This window comes from Labrus mixtus, chromosome 8 (assembly GCF_963584025.1).
Source record: "Labrus mixtus chromosome 8, fLabMix1.1, whole genome shotgun sequence".
NCBI lineage: Eukaryota > Metazoa > Chordata > Actinopteri > Labriformes > Labridae > Labrus > Labrus mixtus.
Genome location: NC_083619.1, coordinates 24483004 through 24501790, shown reverse-complemented (window position 1 = coordinate 24501790; position 18787 = coordinate 24483004). Strand labels below are relative to the sequence as shown.

General features: G+C 40.0%; 2 protein-coding genes across 2 annotated transcripts; one reads left to right on the top strand and one right to left on the bottom strand.

The window, feature by feature from the left end:
- Positions 1–1296: 1296 nt before the first annotated feature.
- On the bottom strand, positions 1297–8238 carry pex19 (peroxisomal biogenesis factor 19). Its single transcript, XM_061045347.1, has 8 exons — positions 8096–8238; positions 6271–6359; positions 5807–5969; positions 5126–5211; positions 4866–5039; positions 4612–4782; positions 4364–4408; positions 1297–2931 (listed from the first exon to the last, which is right to left on the bottom strand). The coding sequence occupies exons 1-8, from the start codon at positions 8157–8159 to the stop codon at positions 2845–2847; spliced, it is 879 nt and encodes a 292-aa protein (XP_060901330.1). The 5' UTR covers positions 8160–8238; the 3' UTR covers positions 1297–2844.
- Positions 8239–10757: 2519 nt separating this feature from the next.
- myadmb (myeloid associated differentiation marker b) lies at positions 10758–17794 on the top strand. Its single transcript, XM_061045344.1, has 2 exons — positions 10758–10899; positions 15061–17794. The coding sequence occupies exon 2, from the start codon at positions 15181–15183 to the stop codon at positions 16060–16062; it is 882 nt and encodes a 293-aa protein (XP_060901327.1). The 5' UTR covers positions 10758–10899; positions 15061–15180; the 3' UTR covers positions 16063–17794.
- Positions 17795–18787: the final 993 nt, after the last annotated feature.

The following is an 18787-nucleotide window of genomic DNA, read 5'->3' as shown; positions in this document are numbered from 1 at the left end:
TGTTGTTAATCTTTGTTCTGTTTTGTTGTAATGTGTCTGTATGTTGTTATTGTGGGTTGTTGTGTATTGTGTTAATTTGTTGGTCCTTGTAATTAAAAAATAAATACATTAACACAAAAAAAAGAAAAAAGAAATTGATAGTAATATTCATGCACCAAATATAAATATAAACTGTGAGAGAGGAGCACTTACCACCAAACTGACAACTGTACATCCTGAATTCATTTGTTTTGGGGGTGTTTTACATCGTTTTTTTCCCACAGATATTAATTGGATTTTTACCTACAGTCTTAGATTTTTACACTTGATTATTAATGCAACTGATCTAAATATTCTATTTCTATGAGGTCTTGTTAAATAGACGTACTTGTCAGGCCCACATTAAGATTAAGATTTACTTTTATTGATCCTGCAAGGGGAAATTCCGTTTTGTTTTTACACTCTGTAAGTCATGCAACACACACAAAGGCTGAAATACACACACATGCACAAACAGGATCCTATGGACATGCACTAATGGAGAGATGTCAGCTGCCCACAGCGGGCGCTCCTGAGCTGATGGTGGGGAGGGGGTCTGGTTCCTTGCTCAGGGGCACCTCTCCAGCTACCAGACCAACTTCCATTTTTGGTCCGCACCGGGACTTGAACCGGCGACCCTCCAGTTCCCAACCCAAGTCCCTACAGACTGAGATACTGCTGCCTTGGGATAGACCTGTAGATGGTGTGTAGAGGGAGGCTTGGTGGTTCCCTAATGGATATTTGTACTACACTACGTATGATTAACAGATACTAACTTCTCCACGTGTTGTTTCAGTGGGCAAAAGAGACAAATGATCTTAGCTGTACTTTTTACTGTCAATGCCGTTGTTGGAATAAGTCTTTAGATGTTGAGATTTAAAAACAAAAAACAAGGTCTTCTTTCTATTTACTGTGTTTTCATCAGTGATGATAGTGAGTAAGTAAACAAACTGGACAAAAACTTACCAATAACTGGGGAAACGCAACTGAAAATTCCTGAAATGCAAGTTCAGTGGATGTGGATTTAAGATTTTCTAATACAGAGTTTATGCACTTCAACAATGAAAATATACTCTGTAAGTAAAGACCAGCATATAAACTAATATTTATTTTATTTAAATATACCCTAAAGCCTGAAACTTTTTAACATCAAGCTGATCATGGTTTCTGAATGTTAAAAAGTAAATCTACAATAAAACAAGTTGAGCATCAAGCATTTTAAAATGTCAGTGCAGTAACTCCATCATTCTTCTGACAATCCACGACAAAAAACAAACATAAATTGCATCATATCTTTATTTCATTTCATATATTTACAAAACAAAATAGTGTCAAATATCAGGCTGCATTTCTTTGACGGTGCTCTGGGCATGTTTACATCGGCCCTGAGTGTTGAACAGATTGCACCCCCCCCCCCCCCCCCCCCCTTCCATCAGTGACGACCACAGGCCTTCATGGACCTCCACAGCAGCAGCGTGTGTTTCATGTAAATCTGAACTCCTTTCAGTGCACAGCTGACTGAATCCTTTCACAGTGACCCTTTATCGTACAGTTATTGATGCGCTGATGGCCGTGTGAATTCGAGAGACCTCTCTGTCTATGGTCTCCGCAGTGAAAAAAAACCGTCCACTGGTGTTAGCAGCTGGTGAAACGTGGACGCTGGAGTAAACAAACCACAGGCGAAAATGTGCTAACATCAGACTGATCTCACCCCACCTTTCTCTGGAAAGAACATGATGTACTTTTTTTTTTTTTTTTTTTTTTTTTTGAAATGGAGGGGGACATGATTCATGTTCTCTGTTATCAGGAGGTAAACAGCTCGTGAATACCTCTGAAGTGTTATTCTTTCCTAGCTGGGACCCCCCCCCCCGTACCAAAGAAAACAATCACTCTGCACATTTAAAACACAGGGAATCACAAGGGAAGCACTTTGCACAGTAACTCTACACTATAATGATCACTGTCACCACAGCAAAGGCATCCGGATATCATCATTGCAATCACGTTAAATCTATACCTGGGAACGGGGGGAGACTAAATAGGGGGAATGGGTCTTTTTTTGCCACATTAGTTGGCTGGATTACAGTAGAGAACGTTTTAAGAGGTGTTCAATCCTCTTTAGTCTTTTTCAATTATTTAAATAATTAACACATGTACACTCGGTTACTTCCTGTTTCCTTACATGTTAATAAGTGATTAACTCTTAATTCAACTCCTATACAGTCTGTACACAAACAGAGGTGTGCAATTAATGAATGAAGAACCAAAGAAATTGTCACTAAGGTCACGTTAATCTGGGATGATATTGCAAATTTGGTTTCTGATCTATGATCTTAAATCTCTCCCTGTAGTGAGAAACTAAAATAAGAACTTCAAAGTTTGCCAAGGCACTGTTTATACCCGTGAAGTGGTGTGATAGATTTTTTTTTACCATGAGGCTAAACAGTTGAGACAACACAGCGCTTCTGCTGCGTTTCAGTAAAGGAATGATGCTTAAAATTATCAAGTTAAAGCGCTAAACAAACCGCTGACAAACTATAACGCAGAGATGTTCAAATCTTTACAGCTGTGAGGTCAGTGATTTTGGACAGGAGAGTTTGTGTGGTTTCTGTTGTTTTTTTTTTTTTTTTCCTGCCTCCTCCTGTTGTTACTGCACTCACACACACACACACACATTCTGCTTGAGGGAGAACAGTGTCGACGGTCTGGTCACACCTGTCTGATATTTGCTTCTCTCTCCTTTCTTTGCCGCCTGACTGTCGCTGACGCCCACACAGAGTGACCCTCTGGCTCCAGTGCTTATGATGGACTGCACCAGTACCTCCTTCACATGACGGAGCACTGATCTGCCGCCCCCGCCCCAGGGCCTCCTGGGAGGTTGAGGGACTCCATGTCGAAGTTAAAGCCTGGAGGCTGGTGGGGAAGAGGAAGGAGGGAGGAGGATGTGGTCATTATTAAGTAAGGGTAGGGACAAATGAAAGTGTGTACCAAGAGAATGCACATTTGTTAACAGTCAAGAGATTTTACATTACCGCTTATGAAGTAAAAGAATTACAAACAGTGTGTGAAACGGACAAGTAAACATGTAAAGTTATTTTCTTTCTATTTCTGTAAGTGGACTATTTGCACAAATATTTTTGACTCTTGTCCTTCTTTAATGAATGACCAAAATAAAAACATTCATTCAAAAACGTCCCGCTGTGAGGGACATTTGTGAATAACAACTTTGGGAAATTTCAGGGGAAGGCTGTCCTGAAAGTTTCTAGTAATTTTCAGACGTGCACGAGTGGAAAAAGCTACAGTCAGACCTTTTTATTCTCTACATTATTGAAGTGCTTTGCCAGCAATAGAGAAAGGTTTGGATGAAGCCATCATGATCCAGGGCTTTGTAAACACAGCATTTTGGAACGTTGCCCTTGTTAAACAGCGTCAGGAGACAACTTGTTTTGGTGGAACAATGCACATGTGGAGCTGAGCGGTGGAATTAAAATATCTATATCACTGCTAAAAATAACAAAACACACATAAATCACTAGTAATGTAAGTCAACTGTGTGATATGTCTATGGGCCCATCACAAATGCACTGCAGATAATTTAGATGGCGGGGAGTTATTGGATGTTTTACTGGACGTACACACATTATCATGAAAGAGTGGAAAAGAACAGGCGAGCAGAAAAGAGTATGAGAAAGCCTCACTACATGCACTAAGATTCCATCGGGTTTTTGCATCCGTTGCATGACATAAATGGCATCACGCCTGCCTGCTCGCTCGCTCGCTCGCTCACTGTGAATGTTCCTGAATATTACCGGCTGCATTCACACATTGGCTCACCTTGAATTCATGCAGATATTTTTTGATTGGCAGGAAACAGGGCCGATAATGTCAGGGTGAAAAATGTGTCCATTTGCATTCACACATGCAGCCAACCGGGGACATTTCATGACTTATCAGGAGTGTAGAGCATGCATGAAAAGGGCCACAGTGATACTGAGCACGTCTAATGTGGAATGTTTTCCATAACTAGTGGGCAAACATGCAAACATCCCTTCTAGACAGAAAGTGTTATAGATGTGCTGTTATTACATTTTTGCAACCATTCTCTGTAGGAACCGAGCTGGCTTTATTCCTGCACCATAACGTCATCAAAACTTGCCACAGCAGAACACTGTCCATGTTCACTTCAGTCATATACGATCCTCTATACGAACACTGATTTAACTGCTGAAGACTTTCCCTTCGTCTTCATGTTTTTGATGTCTTGTTTGAATTGCCTTGTTCCTGAAATGTGCTCTATAAAAAAAATAAAAAAAAAACTCGACTTGATGGACATGGAAAAACTCACCGCGTCACCTGCCAGCTCCTTGGGTGGTTGGCCCAGGTCCTGCAGCTGTAAGGAAAACGATTTTTTAAATCAGTGGAGAGTTTCATTCTTAACATTCACCAGAGAGTAAACAGAACATCTGTGTGCGCTGAAACTGTCTTTTTAGTGTGTTATATCTTCTTAATGTAAGATTGAATCCTTGGTAAATGATTGATTTTCTTCATCACAGTGACTTTGATTTGTGGGAGTGAAATGCAGAGCGCGTCGACCTTTTGCATCAGGTCCATGATGTTCTCGAACGTGCTCTCTTTATCCTCCGCCGTCTCCTCCTCCTTCTCAAAGAGCTTACAGATCTCTCCCATGATTTTGGCCTGCTTCTCATAGCGCTGGTAGTCCTCTGGGCTAAGGCTCGGTTTATTGGCGTCCAACCACTCCGGGTACTATAAAAGGGGGAGGGAGATTTATGAGTGGCGCGATGCAGTGAAACCGGAGAGCGCGGCGAGGCCGAGTTAAAAACACAAACCTTGGCAGTGATCTCTTTGAGAGACGGATAAAGCACTTCCTTAGAGAGGAGATTCTGCATGATGGACTGCATGATGGGCAGGATGTTTCCGTCGTCGCCGCCTCTTTCACCACCCTCATCCAATCCCAGGCCTTCGAGGGCTTTGACGAGGTCGTCTCCGGCCAGTCCTGATGACTGTGTGAAGAACAACACAGTCAGTAAACCGTTTCGGTCACTGTGAACAATTTCATGACATTTGTTGGAGTCGAGACTTTACCCACCTGCAGGTTGTCTGCATTTTTGGCCAAACCACGCAGGGTGTCTTTAAGACAAGAGGTGAATTCTTGTTGGGAGGCGGTGTCAGTGCCTGTACAAAACACACAGCACTCAGGCTACAGGCAAGGTACGTGTAAAGATAGAGTCAGTAGCTTTTTCCTACGAATATATAGATTTAGAAAAACATAATGCTGCATACACGTGTGATGGTGACTGCTGGATTTTCATGTTTTGGTTGACTCAGGTTGTTTCGTGGGGTGGGGACCGGGAGTATTTCCTCCCACCAATGACAGAGCACAGGTGAGTTTCTGCAGCTCTGCGCTCTGTCAGGTGAAACACCACTCATAAAAAGCTTTCTCTAAATGGAGAGTGAACCTTGCTTTGGCATTCGCCCGTGGGCACAGAGTTAGCTTGCTTTCTGTTAGACAAACACCGGCGGTGAGCTTGTGCTAACTCGCTAAATCATCGGCTTTTCCATTACAACAAATGTGATATTCTCTGGTGGCTTGCAGTGTAGGTACCAGCAGTAAAACATGCATGCTAAGTCCTGCAGCGGGGGGGGGCATTAGCTTCTAGCGGGGATGAGCCCGATTTGAATATTGTGTTTACAAGCTGCAACAAACATTCCTGCTGACTCCACCTTTCCTGTTTTCAAAATCACAAATCATGCAAGCAGCGAGCCTTACCGACTTTTCCTGCAGCCTCGGACAGTTTATGAAAGTGCTGCAGTAGTTCTGGCTCCTCGTGAGCCAGCTCAGTCATGGCCTTCTCCCACTCCTCCTTGGCTTGTGTCGCCATGTCACCCTCGAAGAGAGTCTCGAAGAGTTTGCAATCTTCAAGCAAGGGTGGCTACATAGAGAGGAAAACACACACACACACACACATCGTAAAAGCACCTTTTTAATCACACACTTTCTAAAGACTGGGAGATACACTGAGCTATCAAATGCAACTTGAAGATGTTTTGATTCAATAAACAGAATTTGCAAGACAATTCTTTTTCCAAATTTGGATCTTTGGGTTCAGTTTTCACGCCCAAAACACACCCTGTAGTTCTAACAACATTTGAGGCTGTCGATTTGTAGTCTCAGCACAATTTGTGACGTGGATACTGAAACAGCACCACCACTACACAAACACCTACACGCACCTTTTCTGCACCACTGCTGGCTGAGGAGGAAGCAGCTGCAGGTTCTGGGGCTGGAGGGGCCGACGTCTTGTCAAAGTCATCCAAGGCACCTGTGACACGGGGACAACATGAGAACACTAACTCTCTGAAGATGTAGCCTTCTCTATTCATACTCAAAATGAGGCTGAAGCTGCAGAACAGTTAACGGTGGCACAAATCAATTTTAAACTTTGATATGATTCTAGAAATCAATACCTGCTTGATATAACCGTAACAAAAATAGAATTCCTAGGCATTCAATATCGGGTTATTTCTTGTTTTTTAATGACCAAAACTTGCAGGCAAACTCCTGCACACTGTTTAAATTGCACATTAGCGCAGTTCCTAACTGAAATGTTGCCAATGTTTTTATAGAACCTAGAAGGCGTCACCTCCTCGGCTCTCTGTGCGTTTGTAAGAGACATCAGCATAACTTCTGTATCTCTACGCGACGCCAAAAAAGACTTGAGTCAACATTTGCTAAGATTTTAAAAGATCACCACCGCTCTCTCGCTCGCTCACAACTATGGGTTAAAATATGACCGAAGATCTGAAGTTTTTTTTTTTTTATATTTTAGACTTTTCTACAATCAATAAAAAAAAATGATCAGAGATTGTATTTTATTAAAAACAAAAGGATCAGAGCATCGACAAGTTTGACAACCTCATTCCAAACGATTCTAACGATCATGTCCACAAGCTCATCAGGGAAATTTGTATCGAGTCTTCCTCTCTGATAATAATAACAATAATAATAATAATACTGCAGAATGTTCCTGTCTATGGGTAACGTGCAATATATGTTGTGTTGTTTTGCATTGGTTTGTGCCTTTCTGTTTTTATTTAAGCAGCTGAATGTTTGGCAGCACTTTGACACCATCATAAAATAATAAATAGTTTATCGTGTCGTGTCTCAGCCACCTGAAGCTTTTCTACAGCATTAAAAACACGACGTTCATCACTGATGTTTAGAAATGTAATGGAAACAGTAACTGTGCTGTTAGTTAATACTTTAAGTAAACTAAATGGGGAACACACTGTAATGCCATTTAAAATCCACACGTGCATGTATCCATAACTGAACTGAGTTGTTGCTCGTCCCTATCCTTCTTCCTGCACCTCCCAATATCCAAGACCAACACAGTTTCTGCAACACGAGTCTGCCTCTGCCTCTTAAAGTCATTTGCTGAATGTTGCTCAGCATTCATGCTGGATTAAAGTTGGGTCTTTTAAGAGAACACAACAAAGAGTAAGGTCTTTTACCTGCTGTTTGGAAAGTGTCTTGAGATAAAAAAAAATAAAAAAAAAAAGTGTTATAAATTGTTGCTACACAAATGCAGATTGGTTGATTGACATCTTGAGACACCACGGGGGTATACTGTACTATTCAAAATAAAAAACTGAACCAAACAGAAAAGCCCAAAGGTAAGAAAACAAAGCCGGACTGCAGCAACAATACTTTCATTGACAGCTTAGCCGCCATGTTAAATTATCAGGTTTTCATTAAATCTGGATCAACAAATTCAAGGACACCGGCTTACAGATTGAAACTGGTTATTTAGGATCACAGCATAACAACCATGCAGTAATGTATCACACACACTCACAGACACACACACACACACACACACACACACACACACACACACACACACAGAGGAAACTCTGATCTGACAGGCCGTCACTTGGAGCTTCTTGTGACCCAAACATTAGGTCCCGACACACACATGAGCTCCCTGCATCGTTTTAAACACCAGGACAACCCGTACACGGAGAACCGCTTTGAACACGTGTTGTCATTCCTTACTGTCCAATAACTCGTCCAGTTCTGCATCGTGTCCGGCGGACTGGTCTCCTGCTCCCGACGCCATGATGTTACCCTCTCCAAGCACCGAATACTGTAGTCCCCGAAAACTGACGTTTCTGGTTTTTAATAATGTCGCACAAACAATTACGTCATAACAACAGTGTTGATTTGAGCTCTGGCGACATCTGGTGGTAGAAAAATAAAAATGAAACCAGAAAATGTAAAACCAGATAAAAATAAAATATAAATAATAATATATATAAAAAATATATATATTATTATTATATAAATTATAATAATAATAATAATTATATTATTATTACATAAATTATATTAATTATTATATAAATTATAATAATAATAATTATTATATTATTATTATTATTACTATATAAATTATAATAATTATTATATAAATAATAATATATAAATAAAAATAAAAATAAAAACAGAAAAAAAACAGAAAATTTAAATCAGAATCAGCTTTATTTGCCAGGTATGCTTACACAAACAATGAATCTAACTTCGGGGAACTGTGCTCTCTACAGGTATAACTTTAAATATCACAATAAACACAAAATAGGCTCAACACAAAATAAGCAAAGACTAATATGTACAAGACTAAATAAGATAATAGTGCAGTGAAGTAAACATGTAATACAAAAATGTAATTATGTGACAGATGGGTTAATTAAAAAGTCAAATCTTTATGTATTTTAAAGGGGCAGTGCACATTAATGAACATAAACATGTTAATATGCTAGATTGTAGCCATGTGCTAATTTCCATCTGTAGTCCCTTGGCAGGTTGGTGATACACACAAATACAAATTTACATAAAACATCAATGACAGGCAAAACCCAAACAACAGGTAATGACCAGAAAACTACATATATTGTACATTAGTGAGAGACACATACAAGCATTAAAAGTGGCTCTGCGATAGTTTGAAACAAACCAGGATAAATTGACATTCAGAGTTGGAGTGCATAAAGTGCTTGCTGTGGGTCATAAAGTGCAAAAGTGCTGGAGTATTGAACAGAATTATGAGATACTGATGTAAATTGCACATTTGCTGTAGAGCCTGTAACTTTAAAGTGCTGCTGTGATTGCACATAGAATATGGTACAGAGTTTGCATAGACATGCACATCCTATTGCACAGGGTTAGCATACATAGCTGTGTCTCTGTACGAAGTATTGCACTGGGGATAAATACATAGATGTATGCATGCACGCATACATAAAAATATATTTTTAGACATGGTCACAGATCTGGTGTGTTCTGAGCCACAACTTCAGATGACCATTGAAAGTGGCAAAGCTGGAGCATTCCCTAACCAAGAGTAGTGAGATGAAGTATTGTGTTTTTTAAAATACCTGTTATTGTTTTAATACCAGTGGTGAGATATATATTTAAAAGGATATAAATTTGTACTTTCACCTACAGGTATCATTTGGAAACACAACATTTACTTGATGTTTCTCCACTGTGCTGTAACAAATTCAGTGAATACAAGAATAGAATAGAACAATAGTCTACAATATTATCACTAAGAATTGACTTACAGCACTGTTTTTCTCACATATCATTCACTTTACATAGCCTACATCTATTCTTCTCAGGATTGATTTTTATGTCTGTTATTTATACAACATTTTTGAATCATTGCTGTGAAATAATGAGTGCAACCCTTCTGTGCAATAACTTTTAAAAACAGTTTATTGGTGAATATAGTCAGTAGTCTTTATTACTATAATTATTTTTCCACTCTCTCACTCTATTTACCTCTCATCACTCTTTTTTTGCATCCTGTATTGTTAAATTTTTACCCTTTATTTAGCCTACTATTGAGCTGCTGTAACAATTTGCTATATCAATAAAAGTTAGGCTACCTTAGAACAGAAGGATATACAGAACATAATATAAATCAGGGATGAAATGTGAAAAATTAAAACAAATGAACATAGGACCATTACTTGCATGGTCTTTTTTTTCTGTAGATTCAGGAAACGCGTCGATTTCTGAGAAGAGTAAATACAAAACTGTTGTCATGGTAACCGCGTAGCAGTTGCTAGGTAACGCATACAAATAATTTGACGGCTCGATGATTCAGACAAGAGCGTTGACAAATATTTAACTTTATCACGGTCCGTGTCGATGGTAACCCCGGTGGAGAGGCTTGAAATAAAGATGACGACATTGTTGTTAGTCACATTTAACGGAGGGGGGTTTCCATGAGTTAATCAGCAACATTTCGATTACGTCTTTGCTTTATGGTATGTTTTGTTAGGCTACAATTTTTTTTTTTTTTAAATAAAAAATTTCAACACAGTTTTAAAGATATAGCCTATCCAGTCGTCATTATGTGTCGCAATGAATGGCGTTTAAAAAAAAACCGGTTTTTTTGTTGACACATAGGACCCACGTGCAGGCTATAGGCTTCAAACACAACGACATAGGTTACTTGTAAAAAAATAAATAAATACATTTTTAGTGCTATTTTAATTCTGTCCATGCTGAAGCGGCAGGCTGTGAAAATGTAAAACACAAATCAAGGCAATAACGTTGACAGGAGGTGAACTTCAGCTGCACTACACTGGGTGTGTCCAGCAGGCTGGAGGAGCAAGAAGGAGGAGGAGAGTCAGGCAGATGTGAATAACGGTGCAGACATTTGATTCCTTATTTGGTTTTCTGGGCGGGGAGCTCTCTACTCTGAGCTGCTGGGCATAGAGCTGAGGAGTTACAGTCCACCACCGGTCGTCCTGGAGCACAGAGACTATCTGCAGCCAAGAAACAGGAAGGTAAGCAACAATGTAACACTAGCTATGATGATTGTGCAGAATAAGGAAACAGATTTTTAAAGATTGATAATGTGAACTTGTGCCGAGAACAGACTTATGCTGCAACTTGTTGCATCTTGCTTACCTGCATGCTTCATGGGACGAATGTAATAATAATACTGAGCAGCCCTAGAGTTGTAATTTTTTGCATGTTAGAGGACGTTTTCACAGAGAAAAAAACAAAAAAACAAAAAAACAGTTTATTGTTTTTTTAATTTTACAGCTAAGGATTAGTCCACTTCTAAAATGAGTATGGAACTTTCCTCAATAGTTTTTCTGTGTTTTGCATCAGTTTGTGTCAGTTGCAGCGTGGTGTAGTGTATGTGGTGTGGTGTGAGCTGGGTGCGGCAGGCACACCCACCTTCACTGTCAATGAATGAACCTCAGAGGCAGCCCGAACACACCGCTGTCACAGTGCCACAAGTTGGCTTGAGGGGACTTTTACTGTCTCTTTCAAGGTTTTTGGAAGTTTTGCAAACAAGCCTAAGATGTGTTGAAAGAATTTAGTCAGAGTGTGACAAAAAAAACAAAAAACAAGCCTCTTAATGTTCTTGATTTAAATGCAGAAAGTTAATCCTCTTTATTAAGTAGGTTTGGCAAGTCAGGTAAAAAAAAAAAAGAAAAAAGGATGAGGTGTTTCTTTAGGCATTGGGTGTCTTTTAAAGGTCTTCAGATTGTTTACCAGTGTGTTAAAAAAAAAAAAAGGTAGTCTGGTGAATATTGTTAGGAACTTTTTTTGTTTTTTAATAGTTAAAATGTGAAAATTTAGCATTTTAAAAAAACACACAATGGCAGGTAATCTACAAACATAAATCTCTCACACACACACTGTACGCTCACACACTGAGATGGTTCGATAACAGAGCTCCTCCTGTGCTTCGACCCAACGATCCCCTCTAAGTGGATTATAGGTAAAATCAAGTTAGGGATGTTCTGTCATGACAACCAAACAAGCAGCGCGTATGACCCCAGTGCCTGAGAGAAACATTTGTCTCGTTAGATTTGTGTGTGTGTGTGTGTGTGTGTGTGTGTGTGTGTGTGTGTGTGTGTGTGTGTGTGTGTGTGTGTGTGTGTGTGTGTGTGTCTCAGTTGAAGTGTGTGTTTGTGTGCGCGTTCAGGACAACCCTCCTGTTGCATGAAAAAGTGAACGTGCATAGAAGCATGATATTGTCACAGCCTGTTTGCTGTCCTGCTGCCATCCTGATGTGTGAAAAACTATTTTCAGCACCTCTTCCCCTCTTTGTATGATCCTGCCCTGATTTCCATGCTGACCTGTAAAAAAAAAAAAAAAAAGGACACATTTTCCAAACTGTACTCCTGTTTCATTCTCTATTCCTCGGTCAGTTTCCTCTCAAATTTCTTTCCTGACTCGATTCCATAAGCAGCAAAAAAGTAAATGCAGCCGAAGTGGCGCGATTGATTTTTCCATTACGACCCTCGGTATACGTTTATTTTGAGTGGTTTACATGAGGCATAATTGGTACCCTGACTTTAAAGCTGGAGTGGGAGCATTGAGCTAGGAGAAGAAGGGAGGGAGGGAGAAAGAGGAACAACTGATGGAAAAGAGATGGAGTAACCACCAAATGAGACTATAAGGAGGGAAGGAAAGGAAAGGGAAAAAAAAGGAAAGGAAAGAACTTGGCAGATGTGACAAAGTTAGCAGTTGTTTCGGCAGCAGCCAGACTGCCGCACATCTGGAACGCATCAGTAAGTTGGAAAATCTTACAAGAATTAAGAGAGGAAGGGGGAGAGAAAGGAGGAGTGGTGAAAGAAAGGGGGCCCAGTGGTGACTCATTTCTCTGCTATCCCACTCCATCACCGTGTTTAAACTTTGTGTCCTTGTGGAGCCGAAGCACAGGGCTTCCCCCGTGTTCCTCCCTCTTTTTTTTCACTCCCCTACTCTCACATCCACTCCCCGATGACCTCAAAGGAGTCGTCCTGCAGGGGATTCAGAGTTCACTTTTTCCATTTCTGTCTCTTTTTTTTTTTTTGCACTTTCCTTTCCAGTCATCGCCTCACCACCAGTTCAGCTTCTCCCGTGTTTTATCGGTGTCTAATGGAACTAATGTAAACAGGCCTTTTTCTCCTTGTTTACAACTGTCTCCTAATATAAACTGAGAGCGCAGCGCTGGAGGAGCCAAGTGGGCGATGGGTGTCAGGAGGGAAGGAGGGAGGAGGCAAGCCAGTGTGGTCATGGTGTTTATGAACTGTGAAAATGTCTATCTTATCTCATTAAATGTCTCCTTTGACTTCAAATCTTACTGCAACTAACAAGAAACAAGCAACTTTAAAGTTCTACTGTTGAGCCCCTGAAAGATGTAAAACGTCTAGAAATGCTGTGACATCAGAAAACATTCAGCAAAAACATCAGATGTCCCCCTCAGAATCTAAATTATTTTCATACATACATCATTATGCATCAACATTCAATAGACCCCAATTGATAAATAGAAGGATAATTCATACTTTACTGTTCTAACAGTGAGATCACAGTGTAATGTAGTTGCACAACCCGTTGAGGTTTGATTCATTTGTAAGAACGGGGGAAAACCCCTTCACTTCCTTTGCATTAGTTACAGCTGTTTGCAGACCACCTGGTCTCGAGTCAATGTCGATAATTCATGTTGAAAACGTGACGTACTAAAGTTATCTGAAAAATGGAGTTGAGTCACATCAACCACAAAGTTAAGATTAGAGAGAAGGTGTTGCATCCTGGTTGCTTGTCAAACAATAACTAAACAACTCAAGCTCAAAGAAACGCTCAAATAATGAAGCAAATGAAATGAAAAAACAAAACGATACGATACGCAACATAACAAAAGAAATGAAACAAAATGAAGGGATATGATATGATAGGAAACAAAACAAAATAAAACGATACCATATGATTCTATACTATATGATATGATACAATAGGACTGGAGTATAAAACGATAATTATGGCGACATAATTGTGGCCTGGGTGATAACGCAACAATGATAATAAGCGTTTTCCTACACTGTGGTTATGATGGGGAAATGTTCATGTTCCAGTAGACATGTTCTGACAATTAAGAATAATGAAACCACAATTAACCATCTGGCTTTTTCACCTTTCACTGAGGAGCAAAAATCAGCCTTTACATTTAAACGAAATAATGATTTGACATCGACTGATATGACATGTTTATATCGTGACATCGGCCAGCCCTATTATATACGATATGCTTTATTGTCCTCTTGAAGGGAAGTTTCTGTTATCTTTAAAACCTCTGAGAGCTTTGTGTCTTTTTCTTTTTAACAATAAAAAAACTCCTGAATAAATGAGACATAAATAGATATTTTAGTTAGGCAAAACATTTCTCTAGGAATGTTTAAAACCTAGTTTAATATTTAAAAAAAAACACAGCTTATCCTTAAAGGTGTACTGAGTTATGTGGCTTTACCTCCCTTCCAGTTAAGCCATGCCCACTGAAAATGGCAAAAAATATGAATAAATAAATAAAAAGTCTCTGAAAAGTTTACTGCAACTGCTTTAGGGGACTTCAAGAAGCTGTTTCTTTTCTTAGAGTTCAACATTGGTCTCTAGATTCAGAGACTTGTTAAGCGCTGCTAACATTAGTATGCAGTATAAATGAAGTCTGTGGGAGTGGGAGTGGAACAAATGAAGAGGGTCATGTTTACAGCGTGATGACAGACACACTGTAGGGTCGCTGCGCCACGCCCGTCACCAACGACCATGACCATGGGGGGAATGTGAGGGTGGAAGCAGTCTGCACTCTGGACAGGAATGCTGTTAGGAGAGCAGGACTAAAGTTTGACGCGAGGAAGAAAAATACTAACACCAGTGTTCACCAGCTGATTTGACCAGACCTAAAATGTGCTGCGATGCGTGTTTCCACAGTGCAGTCTTTATTCCTGACGTAATTGTGTTTTCAAGGTTTCACTTGTTGCTTCAACCGTTCATGAACGGCACAATAACAACATTGTGTGTTTCAGAAATCTCAAGTGGGAGTATATGGAGACAGTTTGAGCAAAGTTACAAGCTGTTGCCCTCATGTGGATATATCCTGTACTCAATCTAAAGGTCATAACAATTACATCAGAACTACGTTTACTAATTCTTTTTTTTTCTCCTTACAGTTTTCTCTGCCTTCTTTGAGCAGCAGATGGTGAAAATCTGAGGAAGTGACGCCCCAAAAAAACAGAAGTGACTCATACCCTACAGGAACATTCTTCTCATCGCCTACTCAATCTCCCATCATGGCTATAGTCGTCCAATCCAGCCCCCTCCTATGGACACGGTTGGCCGCCATGGTCTTCTCCTGCGTGGCCTTCTCCGTGGCCATCCACGGCGCCCATATCTTCCACGGCACCGGTGACTGGTGCATCTTCTGCTGGGCCTTCTCCTTCGCCGGCACTCTGCTCGTCCTCCTGGTGGAACTGTTTGGCCTTCAGACCAGAGCGCCCGTCTCCTGGAAGAACTTCCCCATCACCTTCGCCTGTTACGCCGCCTTGCTCTGCCTGTCCGCCTCCATCATCTTCCCGCTCTACTTCCTCAAAGGCAGTGGAGGCCAGAGCGAGATCCGCGACTACCGCATCGTGGCGACCGTCTTCTCCTGCCTGGCCACCATCGCCTACATGAGCGAGGTGAGCATCAGCAAGGCGCGTCCAGGAGAGGTGGCGGGCTACATGGCCACCGCCCCCGGCCTGTTGAAAGTCTGCGAGACCTTCGTGGCCTGCATCATCTTCGTGTTCATCAGCGACCCCGTGCTGTACGACCGCCACCATGCCCTCAAGTACTGCATGTCCGTCTACTGCATCTGCTTCATCTTGTCAGCGGCCATCATCCTGCTCTGCATTGGCGAATGCACCGGCTGCCTTCCTTTCCCATTTGCTCGTTTCCTGTCCGCCTACGCCCTGCTGGCGGTCGTCCTATATCTGTCCGCAACCATCATCTGGCCCATCTTTAATTTTGATCCCAACAATGGCGGATCGAAACAAAGGCCCTACAACTGCAGCAGCGCTATCGGTGTCTGCACATGGGATAAGTGCTTAACGGTGGCCGTGCTCACCGCACTTAACTTCATCCTCTACCTGGTGGATCTGATCTACTCCACCCGCCTGGTGTTTGTCAGCGCCTGAGTGGAGAAAGAGCTCGCCAGACCCGCAGTTAGCTCCAGATAAGATTCAAATTTGGCATTTTTGTAAAAGGTTCTGAACGCGCTATTAAATACAGTACAGTGCTTCAAAGCAAATATGTCTCGTCTGTTGGTTCAGTTGAATCCACAAAAGCTGAAGGAGGTTTTTTGGGGCGTAATCGCAGTGGACTGACGCCGACAATATGTTTCATACTTCAGTACTTTGTGATTCCACTTGTTTTAGAATGATATAATCTGATATTTTAATGATCAATCGATAAGAGCACCAAAGCTTTACAACATCCAAAAATCAGGAACAGGAATATCTTTTGATTTTGACTTGTTGTATCATACCTCAGTTTAAATACTTTTATTCTTACAACCCCATAGCAGACTGTTGGAGTTATACCCAAACTAGTTTTTTGTAAAATTGCAATGTAACTTAATTTGCAGTTAATTTGTTCTACAAGAGTTTACTGCAGTCCTAAAGTTGTCCAAAGTGCTTCTGTAGTAGTTGAGGATGTACCAGATAATGCTTTGGAGGAAGTAAACATGGCAAGTTCGGCTGTCTGGTTTAAGTAGTCAAATAAAAAGGTTTATGTTTTGATGCCCTCAAACTCAACAGACGTGCCAAATTTGATTTTGTGTGGAGTGTACTGCCCGCCTTAGGACCACAGAGATAGAAGAGATGGAGAGGCTGTGTTATTGGATATGTTTACACGTACATCAATATTCCCTTAAATTACAGAGGCTTTCTGTTCATGTGTGGGAGCGAGGAAATGTCAATCTCAGAGGCCTTGATAGACTTGTGTCTTGGCTTTGAGAGACCTGAATGTGATTGCTGTAACATTCTGATACTAAAAACCTTAATTTCTCCAGTAATAACCCTTGTTAGCAGTTGTGATAGTCAAGTAAAAATATTGCATCATGTATAAGGTGTTATGGATCTGGATGTAAGTAAGCTATAAAAAGAATCTCAGCCCCATACACTCCAAACATAATCTGTGTTAAAATACAAAGAAAAACCTAAAACGATGGCGTCTCGTGTGATTTTGTTTTAATTTTTTGTATATTTTTTATGCCAGTGCTCTGCCTTAAGTTTGTTTTCTATAAAAAAGATTGTCGAGCAGTATTCTTTTTCTCGCTGAATAAAATACATTATATTATAGAAACATATAAAAACAAGAAAATACATATATTTGAAGATTTCAAATTGGCAAACCAACTTATCCAAGTCCAAGTTTCAAACCTGTTTATTTTTTAAAAGTGTTGTTGTTGACTGATCAGATTGTAATTGAGACAAGGACAAGTTGGTAATAAGGTATTGCTAGGCTACATGATAAATGCTAGGCTAGCTTTTTTTTCCTCTGTTATGTATGTGCATATGCATGCTTCAATGAATGGCAAGAATATATATGTTCATATGCAAGAGAGTGGATTTAAAAACAATGTTTAAAGTGCACTTAATCTTGGTCCGGTAGTGGTTAAATTCCAGGTGTCTCCAAATACCAAGAAACTGGTTAATAACAACTTTCATCAATTAAAAATTGGATCTATTGGATTTGTACTGCTGTAATACAGAGAAAAATATATTTAAGGGTGATTTTTCTCTCCCTCAATGTTGTTAGTGCCATATTCAACTTTTTATAGTCCACTGTCTGTGTTTTGTGCTACTCCACATCAGTGTTATAGGAAGACATAATCCAGTGTTTCAATAAAACCACATGGTAAACAGATGTGTGTGTGTGTGTGTGTGTGTGTGTGTTTTTCTTTTTTGTATATTTAACTTTTTTTGTTCAACGCCAAATCACCAAGTTTCTTGATTTTGCCATGCTACAAAGGGATCTCGTTGACAACAACTGTCGGCACAACTTTGGTCCTGACTGTCCGTAGAACTGCTGTTTTGTTTGAAAGGAAAGTGTTCAAAAAACATTTGAATCCAACAAACTATGGTGATCACCTGACATTACTGCTAGTGTCACAATGACAATATTTTCATTCTGAAGCGAAACATCTCAACTACTATTGGATAACATTTTATTTCAGACAATCCTGTTCCCTTCAGGAGAAACTTTTATAAATTGTGATGCCATAACTTTTCATCTGTGGCCATCAGACAAGTCAGAGATAAGTCAGACATTTAATAAGTCAAATACTTAGAATTATGATCTGATAGGACATTGCCATAACATGTTAACATTTCAACATGCTAAATTAAGATAATAAGCACATTAGCTATGACATTGTGATGTAAACATGCAAACTTTAGCATTCAGCTCAAAGCACAGATGTTTCTCAAAATGCTGCAAATAATTAAATTCATAGAGTTAATAAAATATTTCATTGAAGGAATTTGTGTCAATATTTCTTCTAACTTCTAACTAATCGAATTACAGGAACATTTAAGATATCAATTATGCAAAATTCTGTACTTTAACATTGATACGTGATTATAATTCATTTGAAAAGGTTTGCTGAGACCACTGAGAATCAACACTCCTTGTTGCTTTCAGACACATTCAGCTCTTTCTTTTGATTGGCAGATGAAAAAATGCACAGGGACTAATATTGGATGAAGTCTGGGCGACATCACCCATTGGTTACTGAAGGGTGCTCTGGAACCCTACCAATGGCGGTCGCCACAAACTTAATTATGAATTACTATTATTCCTCATAAAATCTAAACTGGTAAGTTTTAAAAAAAAATACCTTCCTTACATGTGTGCCGA

Excerpts from the sequence above, each read along its gene's own strand:
- pex19 (XM_061045347.1), bottom strand. The coding sequence starts at position 8,159 with ATGGCGTCGGGAGCAGGAGACCAGTCCGCCGGACACGATGCAGAACTG. Across the intron at positions 5,970-6,270 it reads CCAGCAGTGGTGCAGAAAAG|CCACCCTTGCTTGAAGATTG; the intron begins GTGCGTGTAGGT and ends CTCTCTATGTAG. Across the intron at positions 2,932-4,363 it reads AGGAGCTGGCAGGTGACGCG|CCTCCAGGCTTTAACTTCGA; the intron begins GTGAGTTTTTCC and ends CTTCCCCACCAG.
- myadmb (XM_061045344.1), top strand. The coding sequence starts at position 15,181 with ATGGCTATAGTCGTCCAATCCAGCCCCCTCCTATGGACACGGTTGGCC.